This window comes from Chaetodon auriga, chromosome 8 (assembly GCF_051107435.1).
Source record: "Chaetodon auriga isolate fChaAug3 chromosome 8, fChaAug3.hap1, whole genome shotgun sequence".
Lineage (NCBI taxonomy): Eukaryota > Metazoa > Chordata > Actinopteri > Chaetodontiformes > Chaetodontidae > Chaetodon > Chaetodon auriga.
Genome location: NC_135081.1, coordinates 6,581,446 through 6,604,920, shown reverse-complemented (window position 1 = coordinate 6,604,920; position 23,475 = coordinate 6,581,446). Strand labels below are relative to the sequence as shown.

Sequence of the window (23,475 nt, the reverse complement as noted above, 5' to 3'; positions counted from 1 at the left end):
ATGGGAAAACGGGTCTACATACAGGCAAAAGAAAAGGGTTTCTGATTCTTATGGGAAAAGCAATTTGATTTCTTATTGGCTGAAAAAGCAACTGATAAAAGCCAGAAGACAGCCAGTAAAGGAAACACATTCATCATTTGATCCACTGATACTGTCACATTACTGAACCCATTATTCACTGCTGTTTACTGAGAGACACAAACTCAAAACAGGAGCAAAGAAAAGATGATTTGCAATCATGTAGATGAAGGTGCCTGGTTCAGACTTGAAGTGAAAGTTTGAAGAAATATCTCAAATATTCAAAAGGAAATCATCCTTTTATGTAAACAGCCATTTGAAAAACTAAACTTTAATGATTTTTTTTTTTTTTCCATTTCCAGCAATAGATTTCAATAGATGGATGAATGAATATACTATTTTATATGCCATGTTTATTGTCCTCATGTGTCCCACAAACGTAGCTCCTGTGACATCAAAGGTTCCCTGAAAAATCATAATTTCTGGTATGGTTTGCAGTGGTCAGATTCTTTTCATCTCTTGACATCATCTGTATTACCTTGTGGTGAAGGCATTGTCTGCTGGATTATGCAGGATTATACTTGCCGAGAAGTAAAACTGTGGATGGGTTCATGCATGAATGGAGAGGGAGGGCATGCTCATCAATATGTCATATTTGGAAGCCCCAGTGGAGATCCCATTGTAAACCTAGCTTTACCCTCCCTTGACCTCTTCCTATTCTTAGCCTGGGTCAATGTGGCCGTCATCTGAGTCATTCCATGAAACCAGGATCAAGGCTGAAAGCGATACTCCACTCCAAGTTAGTGAGGTTATTAGAACTGAAATGATGTTCTTGTGAAGGATCTTCAAACTTTTTACATCCACCGTTCACGTCCACACTACTGTAGGTGCTCATGCTCAAAAGATAGATGTTGGGTAGAACATGAAATGATTACTAAAAGAATAAAACTATTCGTAAAACAAACAACTCTTAAACTGTTCTTTTGCTTATCTTGTACTTAATTGCGACAAATTGGAAGTATAGGTCAATTTAGTGAAATAATAAATGTTTGAATAGTGTTAATACTTTGTGAAACTGAGATCCTTTGAAGAATAAGGTGTAACTGTTGAGTCTCACATGAGCTGCAAAATGTAACACTAGTTAATGAACTTTCTTTATAATTTCATTTACAAGGTATATGGTATCTATCTATCTATCTATCTATCTATCTATGTGTGTGTGTGCTTCGTTATTTTATAATTCTGTTTGTAAAATACAATAAATAAATACAATTTCCTATGACATCATTGATACAGCACCAGAGACGCTGAGTGGAACTAACGCCCACAAAACTAAACCAATAGAATATTGAGATGTACACGCTCTGACCAATCAGAAGTCTCGATATTGCCGAGGGTTTTTACCTAACCTGCAGGGCTTCAGGCTTACCGTCCGGTCCTGTCAAAATTGGCATCAGTGAAAAAGCCGCTAGTTTGTCTTGTTTGTAGTAATGACACAGTGGATGTACGTCGTTGATGCAGCTTTCTCCATGGCCTCTTTTTTCTTTATCTAGCGGAAGGTAAGCATTGATATGACGTTCATTTCCCTGCAGCAAAACAGCTGGCTAACGTTAGCTGTCGATGATGTCAGTTAAGACAGCTAGCTGCCAGGGTAGAATTAGCTAACACTAGCTAACTACACTTAGCAGTCTTTCCCAGACCTCTTCTTTTATACGTCCTTTTCCCCACGCTAGGTGTTAGCAGCCAGATTTAAAAATACATAGCGGCTTATGATGGGCGTCGATGTGTAGCGTTATACTGCTACTAAGACCTAATACCAAGTAGCAGTGCGTATGCACAGCTCGCTAGCAAGTGAACGTAGTCGCCAAACACTGTGTGGGAATTTGTATCGGTCAGCCTCATTCCAATAAAGAAATGAGTTTAGACTGTCTTCAATAAACCAATTTTCTTAATGCGGAACCGAGGTGGTGGAATGAAAGCTTCACCCAACACAGAAAACTAAAGAAGCTAATTTTATTCGGCTAACTTAGCCTGTTACATAATCCTGCTGTTTGGTCAGAATTTAGAAGCTCTCTTTTTGATGTTAGTGCGCTTTCGTCACAAAACACTGCCCGTTTGCTTAGTAATGTTATATGCAAAGTGCCAATCGAATAGCCGTCTATCTTATTTGCACAGCCTTATCAAAGACTCAGCTGACGTGTGCCTCTGGAGTCTGTTATTAGGCCAAACTTGCTCTGACCTTTACAACTGCACTTTTGGATCTCGTCTCATTGCTGCATCCTGCATGCAGAGCTGGACTTCTATTTTGCACATATGCACACTGTGCGACTGTTGGCCATTGTGTCTCGGTGATAACTCTCTACTTTTCTTCCTCAGGTGCACTCTACAATTATGGAGTTTTGAAAAGTGAAGGGAGAATTTTGGGGGGGGAAGGGTGCCTTTCCCCTCAAGTGTGATGGTTGGACTGCTGGACGTGGACGTCAGAGGGCTGTTGAAACTGTTGCCTTTTGTAAATTATCAAAGAGTGTATAGAGGAGAAACTATTTTTGCAAACATTGATATGTACAATTTTGTATAAAACGCACAAGAGCTTTTGTATTTATTGAATTCTTGATGCCATCGTATGCTACAAGCACCTTAGTTTGTGTTCAGTTCTTGGTTGAAATGGTGGACTGACACAAGTCATAGAAAGACTCTGGAGTCGCTAGGGTGCGGTGGAACCTCAACACAAGCACAATTCTAGCACTCCAAACCATTTCCACCTTTTGTTGACACTTTTTTTTTTCTTCTTGGAGAGCAGCTCTGCCGTAGTACGCAGGTTTAGTGTTTTTGGTTTAACTCACATCGTATCATTTTTGAGATTGTTTGCAATTGTGGGTGGTAGCCGTCAGAGGGACTAATACAAAGGGGAGCAGGGTTCACACTGTGAAGAGTGGGTGGAGGTCAGGATGAGTCTGGCACTGCCGGACTGCACCCCCAAATGCCGCTCACAGCAGCATGCAGATGAGGTGGTGGCAGCGCTGACGAGCGGCTCTGAGGGGCAGCTGCGGGCGTTCTTGACGTCACACTGCCACAATGCGGCCACCCTGCGGGATGCATTCGGTCGCACCGCCCTGCACCTGGCAGCTTCTCTGGGAAAGAAGGCCCTACTGGAGTGGCTGCTGGAGATTAAGAATGCCGATTTGATGTTGAAGGATAAAGAGTCTGGCTGGACTGCTTTGCACCGCAGCGCGTTCTATGGACAGATTCACTGCCTCATATCGCTGGTCAAAGTATGTATTGAATCATTAAATGTGTTCGCCATTTGTTTCACGGTTTTCCAAATGGTCCCATTTGCCAAATTAGTCAAGTAATGCAGTGATAAGGAAAGTAACTTGTGGTACCGTCAAAGGAAAATGAAAATTAATCCATGCTGATTTTCAAGAATTTGACTTCACTTTGAATATCTTTGTTTTCTTGGCATCGTTTCAGCATGCGGGACTCCTCTCCACCCAGGACAAGGAGGGCCTCTCTGTCCTGGACCTTGTAATGAAGGACCGACCATCACATGTAGTTTTCAAAAACACCGGTAAGAAAAGCAAGAATGACTTCTGCACTGAAGTTGAGTGGGAAGTTCTGGCTTAACTTCACCTAAATCCAAAGTGCATAGAGCTTATAATGTAAGGAGCAATTTTATTGTGAGATCAACATGTTTGAGCTCGTGGCCTTCATCATTACAAAGAATAGTTTTTTTTAGCATTGTTGTCAATATGACAGTTTTGAAGTGGAGTCAGAAGGGTAATTAATTAGCATCATGATTCGTTCAGTTTAATGATGCATTTCACATGTGAACATATATGGGATTTAATTCTCCCAGTGCGCTTCAGATTATCTATGTGAAAGACGTGTGGAGGATTTGGTACCCACTGTGGATGAACATGACACCCTTCTGCTTTATCTGCTTTCTTCTATTTTATCTTATTATTTATCCTCTTATTTTATTTACTCTTTCAAATCAAATTGAACTGTCTTTTTGTACTGCCTTGTGTTTCTTTTCTAAATGCCTCTTTGAAAAGTCCAGTGGTTAAATCAAGCTCAAGGTTGAAGCAGTGTTATGGCTGTGCATGTAATTGTGTTGTCTTCCTCATTACAGACCCAACTGAAGTGTACACATGGGGAAACAATACTAATTTCAGTCTCGGGCACGGTAATCAGGAGAGCCGACAGCACCCTGAGCTTGTGGATGTGTTTGCCAGGACTGGAGTTTACATCAAGCAGGTAGACTAACAGCACGCTGCTGCTGTCTCAGCAGTGAGTGTGTAGGTCTTCCCTACCGATCCCCCCCCCCTCCCTGTGTCACACCAGTAACCCCTAAATTCCAAAGGGCACTTTCTGTTGGTGACCCCTCCAATAGAGCTAATTGCGGCCATTCTAGACATGTACATAAACAATAAACACAATGAAATGGTGTCTTTTTAAAACCATTTTAACCATGAAGACGACTTACCCGTGGTAGAAGCACAAATATCAAGGGAAAATGACAGAATCAGCAAAATCTGAGCAAGTCAACAAAATCAGGCAGGCAAAATGCTCTGCTTGTGAAACGCTCCCAGTGGGGTTTGAAGCCGTGTGGAGGATGCTTCAACTCTGTGCCAACATGTTTTATATTTAAAAAAAAAAAAAAAAGGCAATGCACATGGGTACTCCAGATAAGACACACCACCTGGGTAAGCCAGCACAACACTCCCTCCCCAGAGTCCTGTATTACACAACCTTCTCTTCAGGGTAAATCAGCATTTGGAAAAACTGTTTTTTTCTTAAGGCTTTGCTCGTACTGACTCATTACCTCTTCTCTAGGCGAAAACACAGATGTAGAAATTTTGGTTATGCTGAAGAGTTTTAAATTGTCTTTTTGATAAATGAATGAAGTTAGTGGTTTTACAGCCATTGTTCATTATTGTATTAAGCCTGCTGTAGTAAAACATAAACATTGTTCTTGGTTAGCTGTGGACTCGGTGTCAGGGAAAAAGAAACCATCAGTGGGTTGTTTGACTGAGTCAAACAGAGGGCATAGCTGTTGTGTCAGGCAACGACTGATAAGCTTTGTCTTGTCCTGTGTAATCTTAATTTGGGACTTTGTTGAGCTGGTCTGTGCATAGTTAAACCATGCTGCTACACTGTGCCAGCCTAGCTACAATTTCATGTATTTGTCATGTGGGTGCTCTTAGTGTGATTAATATAGCTACTGGCTCCAGTGCAACCACCCCCCAGTGATGTGTGTACACAACAGGTGCAAGTAATAGTAGATTAAGTAATGCAGAACGAGCGTGTTTGATACGCTGTCGTTTTAATCTGTTCTTCAGACATTTGTATGTGGTTTGTGTATTTGTGAAGAAATTATGAATTGGAGCTTTGTGTTACCGTATTATTGGTGTTTATGGAAGAAACCCGTGTTTGAGGGGTTTATCCAGCAAGGCTTGTTATGCAGAGTAATTTCATAAAGCCTAGTGGGGGACAGATGGATCTGATTTCATGACCACACAATGACCCAGTGGCACTGCATGTAGTCTTTGTCTTCTTAGCCCAATCCAGCAGGTGCCAGAGGTTAAATATTAATTCCACAATGACATGTTTTTAATTAAATGAACTACACTGGTGTGTATGCATGTGTGTGAATGTCCACATCAATGTGATACTTCGGGAAACATCCCTGTGCTCTATTGAAAGCTTGATGGGAGCAATGTATTAGTAATGATGTTTGCTTTTCCACTTGTGCTCTGGCCTTTTATTGGCATAGTGTTTTACTATCACTACAGGAGGACCTGGCTGAGCGACATGGAAAGAGACGCATCGTAGCCTCTGCTATGGGGTCAAAATTAGAATGACAAGAGCCTTAATCAGCACAGACTTCAAACCTTTTTCCTTATAACATGATTATGTAATATCTAAAAAAAATAATTCTAACAAAAACAAGAAAGTCACTGATGTATTTACTCACCTCTTCTCCCCGTAGGTGGTCCTGTGTAAGTTCCACTCTGTGTTCCTGTCTCAGAAAGGCCAGGTGTTCACCTGCGGCCATGGACAGGGAGGACGACTTGGCCACGGAGATGAACAGACTTATCTGGTGAGACTTGTCATAGGGCATTATTTTAGTGACCGGATGTAACATATTTTTAAATATATTGTGAACTGATGTCTCTGCTTCAGTTTTAGTGTGTAGGTTGACAAACTTGAGATGAAGATTGTCAGGCTGAAAAAAAGCTATTACTTTTAAAGGATGGTCAATTTAGGTTGTGTTTACTTAGCCAACGTGGCTTTAAAAGCCTGTTAGTAAATATTAATTAATCAATTTCAGCCAGTCATGTTGTCCACCACTGATAAAAGTGGCTGCTCCTCCCTGACCTCAGCCACTGGCTCTAAACACAGAATGGATATGTGCTGTTTGCCTCCATGGTTAAATGCCTGAAGCTGCATCATATTGAGAGATGTTTCTAATGCTTTGACCAGCCCATTTACAAACACGAGGGGGAAGAATATTTGATGCACTTTTCAATACAAAAAAGTCCTTTATAACACCATCACAAACTGTGACCTGGGTAATAAACAAATAGTGGAGTTAACACTTCTTAACAGGCCAATGTAAGTTTTGTAAAGGAAGAATATAGATATATGAGATTCATGGAATTTGCTCACAACAAGAAGAATATAGACTACATTTGCCTGCAGCAAATGAATTCAGCAGAGCAGAAAACACCAGGACTCCTGCTGGGACACTGCCATTTGAGTGACCGCTGGCAAAGAGTTGGAATTAAGGCAGTATTATACACAGGGTATTAGCCTGGTGCTAAAAATTCAATCAAAAGTAAATGTAGAGGAACCTCTGCAAACGTCAATACCTCGATCCAACCCAAAGAGATGCCTTTTGACCCTGAAGAGTGAGCTCAGGCTGTTTAAATTTCTGTACACAGTCTTTTCATTGTCCTCTCCTCCTCACTCCTTCTCCATAGGTTCCGAGGATGGTGGAGGGTCTGATGTCCCACCACTGCTCCCAGGTGGCAGCAGCTAAAGACCACACGGTGGTGCTGACAGAAGAAGGCTACGTTTATACTTTTGGCCTCAACACCTTTCACCAGCTCGGCCTGGCTCCACCCCCCGCCTCAGCACATGTCCCTAAGCAGGTAGGAAGCAGCAGGGAGGCTTATGCTTTGGTGAATGAAATGACAGTGCATGAGGACTTCTTCAATCTTGCCTTCGTCTCTGTTTTGCAGTATGCAAGTTTCTATTTGAGACTGATTAGTATTTTATACAACCTCTGCTTTGAGTCTTATCTTCAATGTTAAGTGTAGAATCTCTTCAATTCTGCAAATTCTGCTTTAGTTTCATTGTCTGTGTAACGTGCTGTGTATGCAGGTGTTCTCCAAGATGCTTAAAGGCAGGACAGTGATTGGTGTTGCAGCTGGAAGGTTCCACACAGTGCTGTGGACCAGGGAGGCTGTCTACACAATAGGACTCAACGGAGGCCAGCTGGGTAAGTCTCAACACTGAAATGTCAGCAAAGCCACTGTCACAAAAGATACGTAATGTGGCTGAACAGTCGTTGTAAGTGTGTGTGTGAAGTGTAACCACACCAGAGGAAAAACATTTTGCTAATATTTTTAGCAAGGATGAATAATGATCTTGTTGCGATGGTGCAATGGTACAAATGTTTATTTACTTCTGTAGGAGAGAGGTATGGTGAGGAGGGAAGACCTCCATCATATCGGATGTGGATGACACAAAAGGCTATTATGTGATTTTTGTTTATATTTTTTTAGCAAAAGACCAATAAAATGAATAAACACACACACACACACACACACACACACACTTCTTATGGGCATCTTGATCAGTGAACATACAGTATATTTTGCCCTCACTGTGTGTTGATCTCCAGGTTACCTGCTGGATCCTAATGGAGAGAAGTGTGTGACAGCCCCCCGGCAGGTATCAGCTCTGCACCACAAGGATGTTACCATAGCCATGGCAGCAGCTAGTGATGGAGCAACAGTAGTTGTGACCGAGAAGGGGGACGTCTACCTGTTGGCTGACTACCAGTGCAAGAAAATGGCTTCGAGGTGAATATGACAGAGCGACTTACTACAGTGCACAAAATGACTGAAGATTGCATTTCATTGAAAGACTTTTAACAGTCAGTCTGTGATATCAAGTCATTCCATAACAGACGTGGGCAAATTTCTTGTTAATACGTAGTATTCATTCCTAACATAAGACTGCATCTTGTGATATCAGACAGAAAAATGTAAAGATGTAATCTGTAAAGAATTAAAGGTTGTACTCTGCATTCTTCCCTGCTTCTAAATCTGATTGGCATGCGCAGCCTTTTCAAGCACAGCTGTACGTTCTGCATCACCTCCGGTGTTCTAATCAGACCTAGTTTCAGTGGCAGCAGATACTGAATCACCCACTAAACTAGAAAGAGTTGTGTTATCTTTTTCTTTGATTTGCATAGTGTTGTGTCTGTTAAATAGCAATGACAGAACATGGGATTTGCCTGAATGCAGATTTTGAAGAAATCAGCAGTGCTGATATTCAGCTGAATGAGCATAGTGTATTATGCTTGTGCCGTCAGCACTTCATCTTCTTTGATTTTGATTGGGGTCTTTCAGGCAGCTGAACATCAAGAAGGTTCTGGTGAGCGGTGGTAACCTGGACCACCGTGTGGTTCCACAGATCCTGAACGAGGGAGGAGGGGAAAAGGTGGCGATCTTGGCATTAGATGAAGCTGGGAGGGTGAGTGCATTTAGGAATACTTGTCATTCTTTTATTTAGGCTCCTGCGAGGGAGAAGCGTTACTTAATAATTTGGCCGGAATCAGTAAAAAGTTTAGTTTCACTTCTGTGTCATGTTACACAGTGAGAGAAGGTATAACATTGTTATTTTTAACATTGCTTTAGTTGGCCTCTTGTTATCTAACCTATGGTGCAAGTACATAGTTATACAATCCCAACTCAGGCCAGCTATATGGGGTCCCATAGATGTAAATGGTGACTAAGGCTTGTGTTGTTGTAACTTTCCTTAAATTTTCTCCCTCCTCCGTTTCCCTCTCTCTGTCAGGTGTTTTGCTGGCGTTCCTGTGGCAGCTCGGTGAGACAGTGCCGGTGGGCGTATGGGCGTCAGGTTTTCATGTCGGACATAGCTCTCAGCAAGAACAGCATGATGTTTGTGACTCAGGAGGGGGAAGGCTTCAGTGGCGTGTGGGCTGGGGAATATAAGAAGTACGGGGAGAAGAAAGGTGAGCAATTTAGGAACATGGTATATTGAATCATAAAGTTGGTCATTGTTTTGCAACTTTTAGCTGATGTTTCGAATTATTTCAGTAGTTTTCATTGGACTTCACTGGTGCTTAATTTGATCAATACTAAACCTTAGATTTGTATCGCCATTTCTGAAAATGTGACCTAAACATACGCATTTGAAGTTTATTGGACATCAAGCAGCAGCACAAGTGTACATGGATTAGAAGAGACAGCACAAACAGCAGTCAAGTAAAAAGGATTTGCTAAAAAACAGCATTAAAGCGAGTTTGTTAGTGTTGAAATCTGATTTACACGCTTGTAATGCAGAGGTCAGCGTGGAGGTTTGTGGCCATTCAGATGCTGGGACGCTATATGAGCGAATCCGCCTGGAGAAACTCCCGTACGTCCACAGAGCTGTCAGCATCACCATGGACTCTAAAGGCCGAAATTTTGGCGTGCTTCAGTCCGACCCCAAAACAAGGTGGGATATCTCCCTTGAAGCATAGCAAACGCTTCACACGATGGTGCACTTATGTTCACACACCTGTAGAAAATGTATTTTAGGAATAATTACATATGTGAAACTTGAGTGAAGTGCGGGCTGTTTTGCAGCCAGTGTTGACAGCTGCATTGATAAAACTGTAAGCAGGCAGATGAAAGGCAGGCTGACGTGAAACAGAAGCTTAAACACACATCCTGTGTAAAGAGGGTGTTAAACCTTCAGTGAGTGACACTTGAATGATAATTGAACTGGAGGAAATAAATCTATGAAAACACCACAGGGTGATTTTTAAGGAACAGACAGTCGTAATCAGTGGCCAGAGGAGGGAAAATGATCCCCCAGGGAGGATCATCTGAAGAAAAATGTGACCTTTTATTCCTCCTAGTCATCATCCTCATTCGATTCTGTGATTATTAAATCATTAATAATTCTAATCTTTTTGCATTAGTCATGTGGTTATTATAAGCAATGTTACAACATCATTGAAACATGCTTTGTATTACCCACAATAAAATAAAACAAAACCAGTGTGACCGTGTTTGAGGTCCTTGTGTCCAACTACACTGTATGTTGGTCATACATCAAGACAGTTTGAACAATAGTTAGAGAAATTACAAAGAATACCTAGGAAATATACAACATATTCCCATGTTACAGTTCAGGCATCTAGCTCTGCCATCTAGAGGTGGAAACCTGCCTCTCGAGCTGGGAAGCGAAAAGCATTGACTTTAAAAGCATTATCTCCCCAGAGACTCGATAATGACTTACCACTGAATGTTATGTTGGCACATTTAGCCCGTTTGGCATAATGCTAAATGGTGGACTATTTATCTTATCTGGTTGGTTCTAATTGTCTTTATTTTTAGATCTCTTCCCCACTGATAACATACACTGCTTTACTGGAGCCAGTGTTACAGCATGGAAGCCCCATTTTTTATTATGCTACTGTTCTTTTAGTGATATGATGATTTTTCTGCATTTGCTGTTTGATAGACATTGTTATCTTGTTATTGGAAAGGTCTGCTCTCTATCTTTTCTGTTTACCTAAATAAGCTCCTGGCTTTTTATAGATGTGTTGCCCCCAGTCCAATTATCACTCAGGTGTTGCAGACGATCACCCAAATGATGATTGTACAATGATGTCCAACATTTATCTTGAATCCAGCTTGTATGAGATCCCCATCATTTCTCCATCCTGCTTCTCCCAACACTTCCGGAGCCTTCTTGATGAGGCAGATGAAATGGACAGCATCCACGATGTGACCCTTCAGGCTGGTGATCGCACCTTCCCGGCCCACAAGTACATCCTGTCTATGAGGTCCGAATTCTTCCGGAAGCAGTTCATGTCCGAACGCTGCGGGGTCGATGAGGAGCTCGATGGAGAAGTGAGGAAGAGCGAAGATGCCGTGGGCTGCGATTTAATCATTTTGGAGAAGATCCCAGCGGATATGCTAGAATACGCCCTGCACTTCATCTACACAGACTCCTGTGACCTGCTGGTGCACGGGGCCCGGCCGAGAGTCTCAGGGGCCTCGACGGGACAAAACCAGGTGAGGAAAAGACAACAATCCCCAAAGTTCTATTCACTATTGCCTTAGTATATACAGTATATTTGCACGAGCTTTGAAGAGCTGTGGTTATTTCCTGAAAACCGTCTTCCACTGTCTCGTCCTGTCTTGGCCAGGACTCAGAGCAGGAGAGGCTTATCAGCAGCCTGCAGGACTTGGGCCTGAGAAGTCGTTCAGCTCTCGAGGTGTACCGCTCCCTTCCCACTGCAGCCAAAGAAGACGGTGACAAGGCCAAGAGCAAGTGTGCCAAGCCTGGCAAGAAGGGGAAAGGAGGCAAAGGTGACAAGGCCGGGGCCAACGAGGGAGGGGTCAACCCCGTGAAAGCCTTTCAGGGTGTTGCGAAAAAGCTGGGCCTGGGAAGCCTCTCTGCACGGTGAGAGACCGAGCGTGCTCTAGATCTTGAGGCAAGATCAGATTTAGTGTGATTTCTTGTTAATCATGCTTTCTCTGCTCCTGCACAGACTGGATGGAGTCAAATATGAAAGTGGAAAGATCAACGTTATAAACAAGAAAACTGGCACCAAACCCAAATTCTTCCAGAAGAAATGGTGCGTGTATGATTGCAGTTAACCCAATCATTTGTAGTTAGAGATTAGATTGTAAATAACGAGCTTGACATGAAAAAGTAGATTGTCTGAAATATCTCTGCCTTGTGTTCGTACAGCTCCTATCTTTGTGACGTTACTCTGAAATCTGACGACGGGAAAGAGTTTCCATGTCACAAAAGTGTCCTCTGTGCAAGACTTGGTAAGATGGATCTGCACATTACCAAAGAAGCAAATACGCAGATGTTGTCATTCATTCATATTGATAGAGAATACAAGTTGTTATTTTGCATGAACATACCTTGAAAGTTGGATGATTTGGAGCAACAAAGAGGGAGACACAAAGGTTTTCACTCTTGTTTTTGTTTGTTTTCTGCAGAATACTTCAGTAGTATGCTTGGAAACCCCTGGATTGAGGTGTGCCAGCCTTTTACTTCATATACTTACTGTCTTATTCAACAACCTGTGTTTCATGGGTCTAAGTGCTTTGTGGGTTTTGTGAACACGACCATACTGGTACTGATAATAATGCTGACTTGCGCCCCCCTCAGGCCACATCCTGCTCTGCACTGGAGATGCCCACTAGCTCAGAGATTCTGCAGGTCATCCTGGAGTATATTTATACAGATGAGTCTCCCACCATTAAAGGTACATGTTGACTGACAGCAGATTTTGGTATTTTTAATGATGTTGCTGAATACACACATAACAGTCAAAAGGCACACATTGACGGGACTTACTGTCCTCTTTCTTTGCTCAACAGAGTCTCTGAACGTAGAGTTTGTCTGCAATGTGTTGGTCGTGGCCGACCAGCTGCTGATCACACGACTGAAGGAGATGTGCGAGGTCGTCATCACTGAGAACTGTATGTTATGTTTGTATTTTCCTCCATCTTGCAGCCAGCTTCAGTTACTTTGACCTAAAATTTGATGGGGTTAAAGATGAGAAGCAAAGAGTAGAATTAGTCAATGTACAGTAGTTACATTATCAAGACACTGTGAACGGAGTTTTGTACAAACTTGAATTCTTGATTTCTAAATAATGTGCGCTTGAAGGCAGTCGGGTTCTTCTAAATATCACTATGTTATAGTGTTCCTGTTTTATGTTGAATTCTTCCATGATAAATGATGTGACTGCCACACAATTTTACAAATGAAAGTTATGGAAGATATTTGTCACAGTTGCTACTGTTCAACGATTTTCTGTGGCTCATCATTGAAGTTGCTTGCTTTGCTCTTCGCAGTAACTCTGAAGAATTCTGCAGAGCTGCTGGAGTTTGCCGCCATGTACAACGCGGAGCAGCTCAGACTCTCCTGCCTCCAGTTCATTGTGCTCAACATGGCCGCTCTGCTGGAGTCAAGGTGAGGATCAGAATAACTAAACCGATGTAAACCGATCTTTTATGAATTGATTCACAGCATTTCAATATCACTTTTGTATTTATAACTACACAAAGGTCCCATGAAGAATGCTTTGAACAGAGCGGTGTAATGATTCTTAGTAAAAGTGTTCATTGTGACAGAAGTATATATTGATACGTACAAGACTCATGTGTATTCAGTGAAGTTGAGGACGTGGAGATTCTGATGTACAGCAGGACATATCCCCTAGAAAATGGAAGTAAAAATATATTTTCTCATCTGTATGCATGTGTGTGTCTGCCCCTGTATTTTTGTGTTGCCCTCAGAGCGCTGGATATTCTTAGTGATGATGTGCTCGTGGAGCTTTCTTCAGCCTACAGGAGGATGGTGAGTCACCCCGCCCCACCCCTGACAACAAACATCCCAATGTGCAACTTATAGCTGAATGCAGCAACTTCAGACACTATACATCTTCAGGGAAATGTACAGAAACATGTCATGAAGTGACCATGAAAAGAACTAAAAATACAATAATGATGGTTCTCAGATTTAGATATAAATGTGTTCAGGTTCAGGTTCTAATGACAGATGGATGCTGGAGATACAGGTAGGGTGCATTTTTTTCACTTGTTTTATTTTTGTTTGTTTTTTTCAGATCCCAGCCATGCAAAAAAGGATTATTACTCCATATCCTGGTGCCCCTGACCTCAGTGTGTACGAGGATGAGGATTTGGACTCAGCTTTCAGCCCCAAACAAGAAGCAGAACTGGATCACTCCTGCAGGTGGGCATAAAGAAGCGTTCAGTGTCTCCATATTGATTCTTATTGGTTTGGTTTTCTGATTTGGCTGCTGTGCAGAGTTTTGTATTTTCTTATCATCTGTAGAAAAACATCAATGTGCTTTTCATGTAGATACAGACAAGAAAAAACAGTCTGAACTGCTCCATGTTTCAACCTAAAGTTAGCTCGCTAACCAGGCTGTCTGTAAGTCCTTGCAATCCCCCTTAAACTTCTCAGATGTGGTGCCCTAAATAAATACGTGCTGATGATTATCCCCCCCAGGGAAATCCTGTTAAAGAAGGCCAAAATGAAGGCTAAAAAGAAAGCAAGGCGACGCTCTGACAGCTCAGGAGGCTACACTCTGTCTGACATCATTCAAAGCCCCCCTGCTGCAGGTATACTTAAACACACAGAGAGGATATACTGTCGTCAAATCCATCAACTTCCAGAAATGTCAGGTTGTTGTTGGGTAATATGTAATCATCTCACTAATGCACTGTCTTTGTTCTTAGTGGTCTCCACATCGCTGGTGAAGTCAGGCAAGGCGAACTCCACAGAGTCCCTGCAGGAGCTGCTCACCTCCGACTCAGAGGGGAGCTACATGGGGGTGGGAAGTCCCAGAGACATGCAGTCACCTGTCTTCCATGACAGAGCTGAGGTTAATTTCTGACCACTACAACAGTCCAATGGATTTATGTTGATGCAGACTTGATATAACAGATGTTTATGTGTTTTTTTCTGCCTTGATATTTTGCTTGCTGACTTCTGCATCAGAAAAAAAGATTCCACAAAGTAATAATTAACTTGTGTTTATACTTCTGACAAAGTTATCCATTGGCCTTTGTATGGTCATGTTAGATAATTGAAGAACTGTGCCTACATCACATGGAGTGGTGGATGTAATACTCCAAATATACAGCGAATCACAGCTAAAATTATGGTTTATCATTTGCAGGATGAGAAGGCTTTCAGTCAGAGGCTGAAGACCCCACCCAGCACCCCTACCTCTCCAAAGGACTGCCTCCCAGCTCCCCCCAAGTCTGCTCCACAAACCATCCCCAAAGTCCTTCCCTGGTAAGATAGACCTAATGATCCTATATTGTAAAACATCCCCTTCATTCTTACAGTCTCGTTGGTTTTCTGTCCTTCTGCTCCTAAAAACACTGTGGACAAAACATTCAGAAGGTGGAAATCAATGCTAGGTTTGAGATTTGATACAAGGTAGTCTGATTTTAACAACAGACCTTATATCCTCCCACTTGATTTTGATGAGGGGGTTGAGAGACAGAAGGAAATGTTTTCATCCCCAGTTAATAAATTAGTATTGAAAACTGAGCTGTATGTTTGACTGTGTTATTACAATCTGCAGTCCTGCTCGTCCACCCCCAGTCTTGGATCTGAGAACCATTATGAACATGGAGGCAAACTCTGTGCAGACCCTCAGAGCAACTCCTAAAAGCCCTGGAAGGTAGGATAGCACCAATTTACCTTGCTTATTACAAAATCCTGTCGCTCAATTTGAAGGTGAGCTGCATTGCCTCACGGGTGAGCATTATTTCTTCACTTCAGCTATAAATACATATTTTATATTATATATTTTCCTCCTGTCTGCAGTGTCAGCGCCAGCATTAGGCACTCCCCTGTTCCCACGAAATTGTCCCAGAAGCAGAGGAAGATGTTGGCAATAGCCAACAAGGAGGCAAGTGTGGAGTACACTGCATCCAAACCAACCCCCACAGTAACTCCATCCAAAAGCAGTGGGAAGGCCTGGTGAGTGAGCCCAACTATGAGGACGACTACTGTCCACTACTCACAGCTGTCAAGAAATAAATTCCTGGTTCCTCTTGATGGGTACATTTAGTTTTAAAGTGGCTCCAATCAGTATTTTTATGTTAACAACAGACAGACAAAGTTAGTGATTAGCCGGTGAACATAATGGAAACGCTAAAAAGCCAGATATTTAGCGAAGGACTTGGTGGAGACCAAATCAGAGTTTAAACAAGAGTGAATAATGGACTAATGTCCATTCCTCAGGTAATCACAGTTCCATGATTGCATTTATTTTTAGCGTGGGTGGCTTGAGGCAAAACTCTTAAGTAATCACAACAGTGCAGTACACAAGTTGGAAGCAGATAGATGCCAAACAGAGAATGGGTCAAAGAGATTGTAACATTATTTAACAAACACAGACACATATGTATCACACACAGCATAGAGGAAATATCAGAATGTAATCTGAATCTGCAGCAGAACCTCTGGAAGTGATCAGATCTCAGCCAGGATTCCTCAGTTTCCTACATAATGTTTATGTTAGTAACAGAGTTCTGAATGTACCAAGTAGTGTTTGCGTGGTCAGATGTTGTCATTGTGGGGAGAAACATCTGCACTCAAGAAAGTAATAAAAACATGAGCCCCTCTCCAGGAAACAAAATGTAAGTTCTGGCTCCAGAATAATGGTTGTTCTGTTGACGATAAGTCCTATACAGTGTAGATTTAAAGGAGTTCTGGACAGCATATCCCCATGAATATGCATTTTTCACACTAAAGTGGGGCTCAGACCGACGCAGTTAGAAGATCCTAACTGATTTGCATTGCGTGCACATAAGGAGAAACTTCACAGATGTTTTCCACTCTAATTAATTAAATATAATGGCGAATCACACACTATATAACATTTAGATTATTGTGCCAGAGGGCATAATACACCACCTCACATGATCTCATGGGGAAGCAGATGTACACAAAATGGAGACTGATGTGATGCAGCAGCATGCTGTAGTAATGCTTCACAGAGAGAAAAAACAAAAGCTTGTTAACACTTTGAGCTGGGACTGTTCTTTCATTGGCTTTTGTGGTCCCGCTCAGAAAGTACTGACGTAACCATCCAGATTTTAACTGTGATGGCCCTCATGAGTCTGTGAGCAGTTCTCGAGTTTTAAGACAGGATCTGTAAACCCCTCATATTACCAGATAATCTGGGCCAAACATTGGTACAGACCAAGGTCCCAAACCAGATTTCTCTTCCGATTGTCAGGAGGGGTGGGGATGACTCCACCCAAAGTGTCTGTGGTCTGAACCCAGCTTTAGAGTACCTAAGCTTCTTAGGTACAACGCTTCTTACACAGCAGGTCTGCCTGGGAGCCACAGCAACAAAAGTGCAACTTTTACTTTCATTGTGAATTAATGCGTCATACGTGCTTTTTGTTCCTGTGTCATTCCTTTTCATCTGCAGGGCGACAGCAGTCCAATCCCCACCCTCCTCATCCTCATTTCGGGCGCTGTTGGAGGAGGAGGAGAAACGGCTGATCAGAGTGGGACAAGCAGGAGTCCAGAGGGGCCAAAGTGTCCAGGGGTCCCCCGTCACTCCTGCAGCCAGAAGGGTCACATTCAAATGTGGCGAAGGCAGCGAGCCAGAGAGACCCACAGGGTGAAGATCTATACATAACACACACGCACTGCGCTACAGACACACAAGAGAAGGGTAACAACCTCAACAGGGTTGACGACTCCAGTTCTGTTCTGCCGTTTTCCACTGGGTGGCGCTGTTGAGGTGTCGTCATAAAATGGCCGAAAATCAGCAGCCCAGGCTATCACGTGAACTTGAGTCATTCCCTTTAATACTATCTCACCTCATTACAATATCTTATCTAAGCCTTCATCTAAACATGCTGAAATTCTCATCTGTCATCAGATTGAAAAAATTCCAAAACACAAAACTGCTAAAAAAATATTTGTGAGACCACTGATCTGACACAAACATGCACTGACTTTGAGATTAAGAAATAAAAGAGAAACTAAAGAGGGATGTTTATTTAAGCCTGATGCCCCAGGGAAAGCCAAAAATACTACCATACTGAAGTCTGCAAGTCTGACTGGACAACATGGAGACTGACTGGATCCCCTCAGTTCAGACAGAGGCGTGACGCTCTGGTCTGAGGGAGGTGAACAGCTCAAAATGACCCAAGACTGCTGGGCTGACCTGCCCGCAGACACTGAGTCAGCCTGACCTTTACAGCATCCGCAACAACAGCTGGACAAACACAGCACACACACACACACACACATACACACACACACACACACACACACAGCAGTGAGAGCTCCAGTCCATAAATATGCATTTCTATTTGAATTGCATACAGCAATTGTCCATGAAAGCAGATTATCTTTTTACTGTCTGTGTGTCTGTGTGTGTGTGTGTGTGTGTGCATGCATGCGTGCGTGCGTGCGTGCATACGTGCAGCAAAAAGAAAATTAAACTGGGAAGTCATTTCAAGTCTTGAAACCGAACTTAATCACCCTCAGCTTTTGGAAGTGCGTCTCTTTTATCTGACATCGCGCTTCCTCTGCCAAATGTTTACCCACGCTTCATGCTGCAATCTTCACAGCAGACAGAGATATTAAACAGCTGTGTGAGTCACTCACTCTGGTGAAGACGGTGATGTTAATCAGTATTGATAAGGGCGGCCCTCATGTCACAACAGATCATACAGAACAGGGAGCAGGTTTCAGGTTCCTCTTGGTAGTTGGATGAGTAGAGAGATGGATGAGTTCAAGGTTCAGGAAGCAGCAGCAGCCTCATATGTTCTCATGTCTGCCTTAAGGGACAGTGTTTCCATAACCTAAGTCAGAATGAATACAGATGCCTTTATAATGTGTGCACTTTGATTGAAAGTCAGACAGCTTTTTTTTTTTCTCTCTCCTCATGTCTTCTGCGAACATTTCCAGTGTCTCTTGGCCAGATTAACATACAAGCACACATTCACAATTTCCGCTTTTTAATGAATTTAACATGCATCATGGTGAGTGATTAGGAATGTTTCTGCCCACATTTATAACAAACTATTAATGCAATGTTTCTCCGACCCGCACATAGCAACTATGAAACAGTAAATCACTTTAAGAGCACGCAAATGAGATCGCGGGGAGCTCATGTCGTATGTGTGACACTTCGTATTTTACATGTCCTGTCGAATAAAAAACGGTCGGGGACAGGACAGGTTGTGTGCTTCCACAGTCACTGAATATAAATATTCACTGAGGAAATGTCTTTTGCAATCTGTTTTTAGGGAAATATCTTTTGCGTGAAAAAATTTGTTTATATGACAGAAAGCACCTTCAAAGCACTGTACAAACAAGCTTTAAAGGGAAATGGAAACAAACATTAAATGGTTGTATCATGAGGATATGTATACAAATGTAGAGACAATCCTGACACGAAGACGAAACAGAAAAGGAGCAATAAACACATTAGAAGGCAGTGAGTAATGTTGTCAGTGTGCACAGAGAGCAAAGAGCAGAGAAGCTTCTCCTGTTAACGAGTGACTGAACAGAAATGCTTCGCAGAGGATCTGAGAGGTCTGGCTGTTTCATATTGTACAAGCAGGTCAACATTACGTTTCAGTGCAAAGCTACTTAGTGATTGATGGAGAAGCAGGAACATTTTGTAATGTCTAAAAAAAGCTCTGAAAACCCAGTGCATGCTAAATTTGCCCCTCTTGCATTGGGGAATGTTCTGGGACTTTCAGGTATTAATCAGATCAGTGCACTGAATCACTTTTTCAGCATTATGGAAGTTTTTCCAAGAAGATGATGTGTATAAATTTGAGTATCGTCTGCAAATTTGTGATAGGAAATATTGGTTCTATAGATAATATGACCTGTCTGTGACTGGAAGCATTCACTAGAGTTTACAACGGTTGTAAGATTCAGACCCTGTGGACCCCCATTTGAGGTCGTGTATTCTTTAAATCTGAACTCTGCTGTTCTGCAGATATCATTGAAACCCAGTCACTGGCCTTAAATGCATCACTGAGGTCAAGAAGAACAAGCAGAAAAGTCTCGCTTGCATATATGTTTATGAAATGATCATGTAAAAATTTTAACAAGAGCCATCTCACTATTGTAAAATAGAGATGTACTTAAACTTAAGTCCAGTGTCGTAATCGTATAAGAGGTCTGTGAAAGCCAGGTGGACAGGCGGCCGTTCACACACAGGACCTTGTCAGTAGTAGTTGACTCAACCTTTGTCCACACACTGAAGACTCTTGTTGCTTTCACCTACAGAGCACAGGCACTGATACCCATCCTGTCTGTGTGTCTCCCCCTCAGGCCCTGGGTGCTGGGAGCAGTGGGCAGCCCTCCCGTCCCCTCCCAGGTGACCTTTGCCTCCATTGTGGAGGAGGAGAAGCAGCAGGAAGCCGCGCTGATCCGCAGCCGGGAGAAGCCGCTGGCACTCATCCAGGTAACGCATCTTGTCTGTGTGCGTTAGTGCTCACACACTCACCCACGCGTACACACTCCTGCCATGACCGAACGTATAGTATATGTGTGTGTATAGCATCCAAGCGGAAAACGTGGTGGTGGTGTTTCAGGGTGGTATGGCCACAGCGTGCATCTCCTTTCTTTACCTATCTGACATTTATCTAATGCCCATCACACTCTGTGCCTCCAGTTTTGTGCTGTGACTGCTATTTTCCAGCTGTTTCCAGGCTTCTGTCAGCGCCCTCACAAAACACTTTTTGATTTCTGTGGCTTTCTGGTTGTCATTATGCAAAACATTCATATTATCATAAAGCTCTGTGTCAGCGTTTTTTCGCTTTTACCCTCAAATAAAGTGTGGTTTTTGTTGCCCACAATGTCCCCGGTTCAATCTCCCTTTTTTGTCTTTTTCTGTCCTTGTAGATTGAAGAGCGGGCAATCCAAGACCTCCTGTTCCATTATAAGGCGCATGACAACCCCGATGAGCTGATAGTGGTGGAGAGGTCTTCCAGAGGTCCTATAGCAGCCCCAACCTGGAATAAACACTGACGTTCAATAGCACAGCCGCTACATACCATTAAAGTGAGAAAATCCCCTGCAGTTGTCACTCTGTATTTTTGGCAGCGTCCCCGAAACATCATCAGATCCATCAGTCCGTGATGAGATGCACCTCTGACCCATCCTGCACCGCGTAGAAGGGGTTTGATGCAAATCTATACTTGTCTCAGCAGTGTTACTTTTGAGGTTTCCTTTATTGCTGCTCAACATTTTGTTTGTGTGCGTGAAAGAGAGTGAATGGTTTTCATACCTGAATGTGGTCATGAAGAGACGTTTTGGACCTGAGAATACGTGTACATGTTTTTCTCTCTACATGTATTTTGGTCTTTACTCGGCAAACCGATAATACAAAAAGTAACCAACTTTCCCAAATAAATAATTGTTACTTAAGTGAAGTTAAAGTTGCCAAAGAGATGGAAATGTTCTTGCCACAAAATGGGTCCAAACTACATCACCTCGAGGGCGCGGGCGCGTGTGCGTGTGTGTGTGTGTTCAGTCAGTGGAAGTGCACAATGTGATTAATAAAGTAAGAGTGCCAGTTATCAACTGTGACAGAGCATCAGCGAAGTGAAGTGAGCTGTTTACAGAGGCAGTATGTTTAGTTTCTTCTGCTCCGTTTCTCTGCCCGGTACTTACACCGCTTTGACTGATTGCTTCAGCTGATTTGCAGTGACATGGTAATCTTACTGAAATCAGCGAGTGTGTATTTTAAATATGAATGAAATCTGTTTTTCATATTTGAGATACATTACTTGCAGATGCAGTTACAGTGAATGGTAAATGCTCGGTAGGGTTGATTGTATGGAACTGGCTTTCCAGCCTTTGAAACTGTCACTCGTGTGTTTTAGAGGAGGGGGTGTGCCTTTATCAAATAATGATGACACACACACAGATACAGCAGCTAAAATATCATTTTTCACTTCATTATTTTCTTTCATTTGCCAGCCTTTTTGCTTGAGTCGATGCTAAATTTGGTTGGTACCTCAGATCTGGACCATGTGATCTCGTCTTCAGATGCCACTTGTGTGTGTTCGATGTGAAGAGAAAATGGCATGTAATAAAATATCTCAGCTGTGGAATGATCCGCTCTCCTGTCTGTTTCACTTTAGATGGCAGCGGACAGAATGAAAAGAGAGATCAATTACATTTTCTCAATTATTTCCTTGCTTCTTTTTAATAGCAGAAACTTGGTCCTTAGCTGAGAAATGTGGCTCTCACTGCATCTAATAAAGATAACATTTAATCTGTCCGTCTCCTGACACTTTAGCTGCCCTGCATGAGCAAAGGCCCATTATCAAGTCTCAGCCTGTGATTAACTGTGATGACCCTGATCTGAACAGCGAGTGTGGCGATTTAGGGATTTTATTGGCTGTAATTACAGGTAGAGCATCACATCGGAAGTCAGGAAGAGACAGCTCATGGGGGAAATATTAATTACAGATTAGGATCTATTAGTCGGTGCAGCGACGACACACGAAAGAACGCTTTAGAGGAAAAGTCTGCTGCTTTATGTCCCTCCACAATGTGCCAGGCTGACAACGCCAGCCTGGAAACCAATGAGGAATCTTTCAAAGGGACTGCTCATCCTGAGCATGTGCTCTGAATAAGAATATAGTGTTTTTGCAGCCCACATAATGTACTCCATCACGTGCACTCTCTTCTATGAGTGCATTTACATTTGCAACAGTATCCTGGTGTAGAGCCTTCTCCTGGTTTTCAATCTTATTTGGGATATGATATTTACACTGAACATAAGAACCTTAACCCAATCATCTGTGTGCATTTACATTATGATTTCCCACCATGTCACTCACTATACTGTGTACCAACAGGGAAAGTTCAGAAACCTCGATAAGGTGGTTAAATCCCACAGCATCCTGTATCTGTATCCTGTTTTCCTCAAAGTATGCCACAGGTTTCTCAAAACCAGGACAAAGGTTCCAGGTTTCTGAAACCAGCTTATAATGTTTACATGTGCAACACATGACTGGGCTACTCCAAAAGTCTAATAAATAGGATACTAATGTACATATAAACACATTATGTCAATATTACTATATACTATAAATGTTCAATTCCTGACTGTATTGTAACTTGTATCCTTCATACACAGAGTAGTGCCGCCTTCATGGTTCAAGTAACAAGTAGCAACGTGTAGTCATATGAGAGGATCATAGAGACACACTGCTGCCTGTAGTATTCCTATAATATTCCTATGATCATGGGAGGGTTAAGGTTAGGTAAATGTTGGTTGGTGGTGTGGGGGTAGAGCTGCAGTAATGAACTGGTTAGTTGTCAGTTATTACATTAATTGCCAACTATTTTGATAATCAATCGGTTTCAGTAATTTTAAAAGGAAAAAAGTCAAAATTCACTGATTCCAGCCTCATAAATATTAATGTTTTCTGGTTTGTTTAATCCACTATGACAGTAAATTGAATATCTTTGGGTTGTGGACAAAACAAGACATTTGAGAATGTCATCTTGGGCTTTGAGAAAAACTTATCGACGTGATAAAAATAATGAAATGAAAATAATTGTTAGTAGCAGGTCTAGTGTGGAGGCAGGAGGGTGCTCCATCCCCACTGTTAAAAAATTACAAGTCTC

The 23,475-nt window shown here is 42.3% G+C and overlaps 1 protein-coding gene across 1 annotated transcript; it reads left to right on the top strand.

Annotated features, from left to right (window-relative positions):
• Window positions 1–1,404: 1,404 nt before the first annotated feature.
• ibtk (inhibitor of Bruton agammaglobulinemia tyrosine kinase) lies at window positions 1,405–21,950 on the top strand. Its single transcript, XM_076736749.1, has 29 exons — window positions 1,405–1,577; window positions 2,395–3,290; window positions 3,490–3,586; window positions 4,151–4,275; window positions 6,011–6,121; window positions 7,005–7,175; window positions 7,408–7,525; window positions 7,931–8,111; window positions 8,664–8,787; window positions 9,112–9,289; window positions 9,621–9,774; window positions 10,961–11,345; window positions 11,480–11,736; window positions 11,825–11,911; window positions 12,028–12,110; window positions 12,288–12,325; window positions 12,460–12,556; window positions 12,672–12,773; window positions 13,152–13,269; window positions 13,596–13,656; window positions 13,925–14,052; window positions 14,332–14,444; window positions 14,562–14,707; window positions 15,005–15,123; window positions 15,419–15,517; window positions 15,664–15,819; window positions 17,282–17,476; window positions 20,161–20,293; window positions 20,734–21,950. Exons 2-29 carry the CDS (start codon window positions 2,967–2,969, stop codon window positions 20,857–20,859), a joined length of 4,026 nt encoding a protein of 1,341 aa, XP_076592864.1. The 5' UTR covers window positions 1,405–1,577; window positions 2,395–2,966; the 3' UTR covers window positions 20,860–21,950.
• Window positions 21,951–23,475: the final 1,525 nt, after the last annotated feature.

Bases quoted from the DNA above. Each gene is read 5' to 3' on its own strand.
- ibtk (XM_076736749.1), top strand. From the start codon at position 2,967: ATGAGTCTGGCACTGCCGGACTGCACCCCCAAATGCCGCTCACAGCAG. The intron at 11,346-11,479 runs GTGAGGAAAAGA...TGTCTTGGCCAG, and splicing joins CCTCGACGGGACAAAACCAG to GACTCAGAGCAGGAGAGGCT. The intron at 15,518-15,663 runs GTAGGATAGCAC...TCCTGTCTGCAG, and splicing joins ACTCCTAAAAGCCCTGGAAG to TGTCAGCGCCAGCATTAGGC.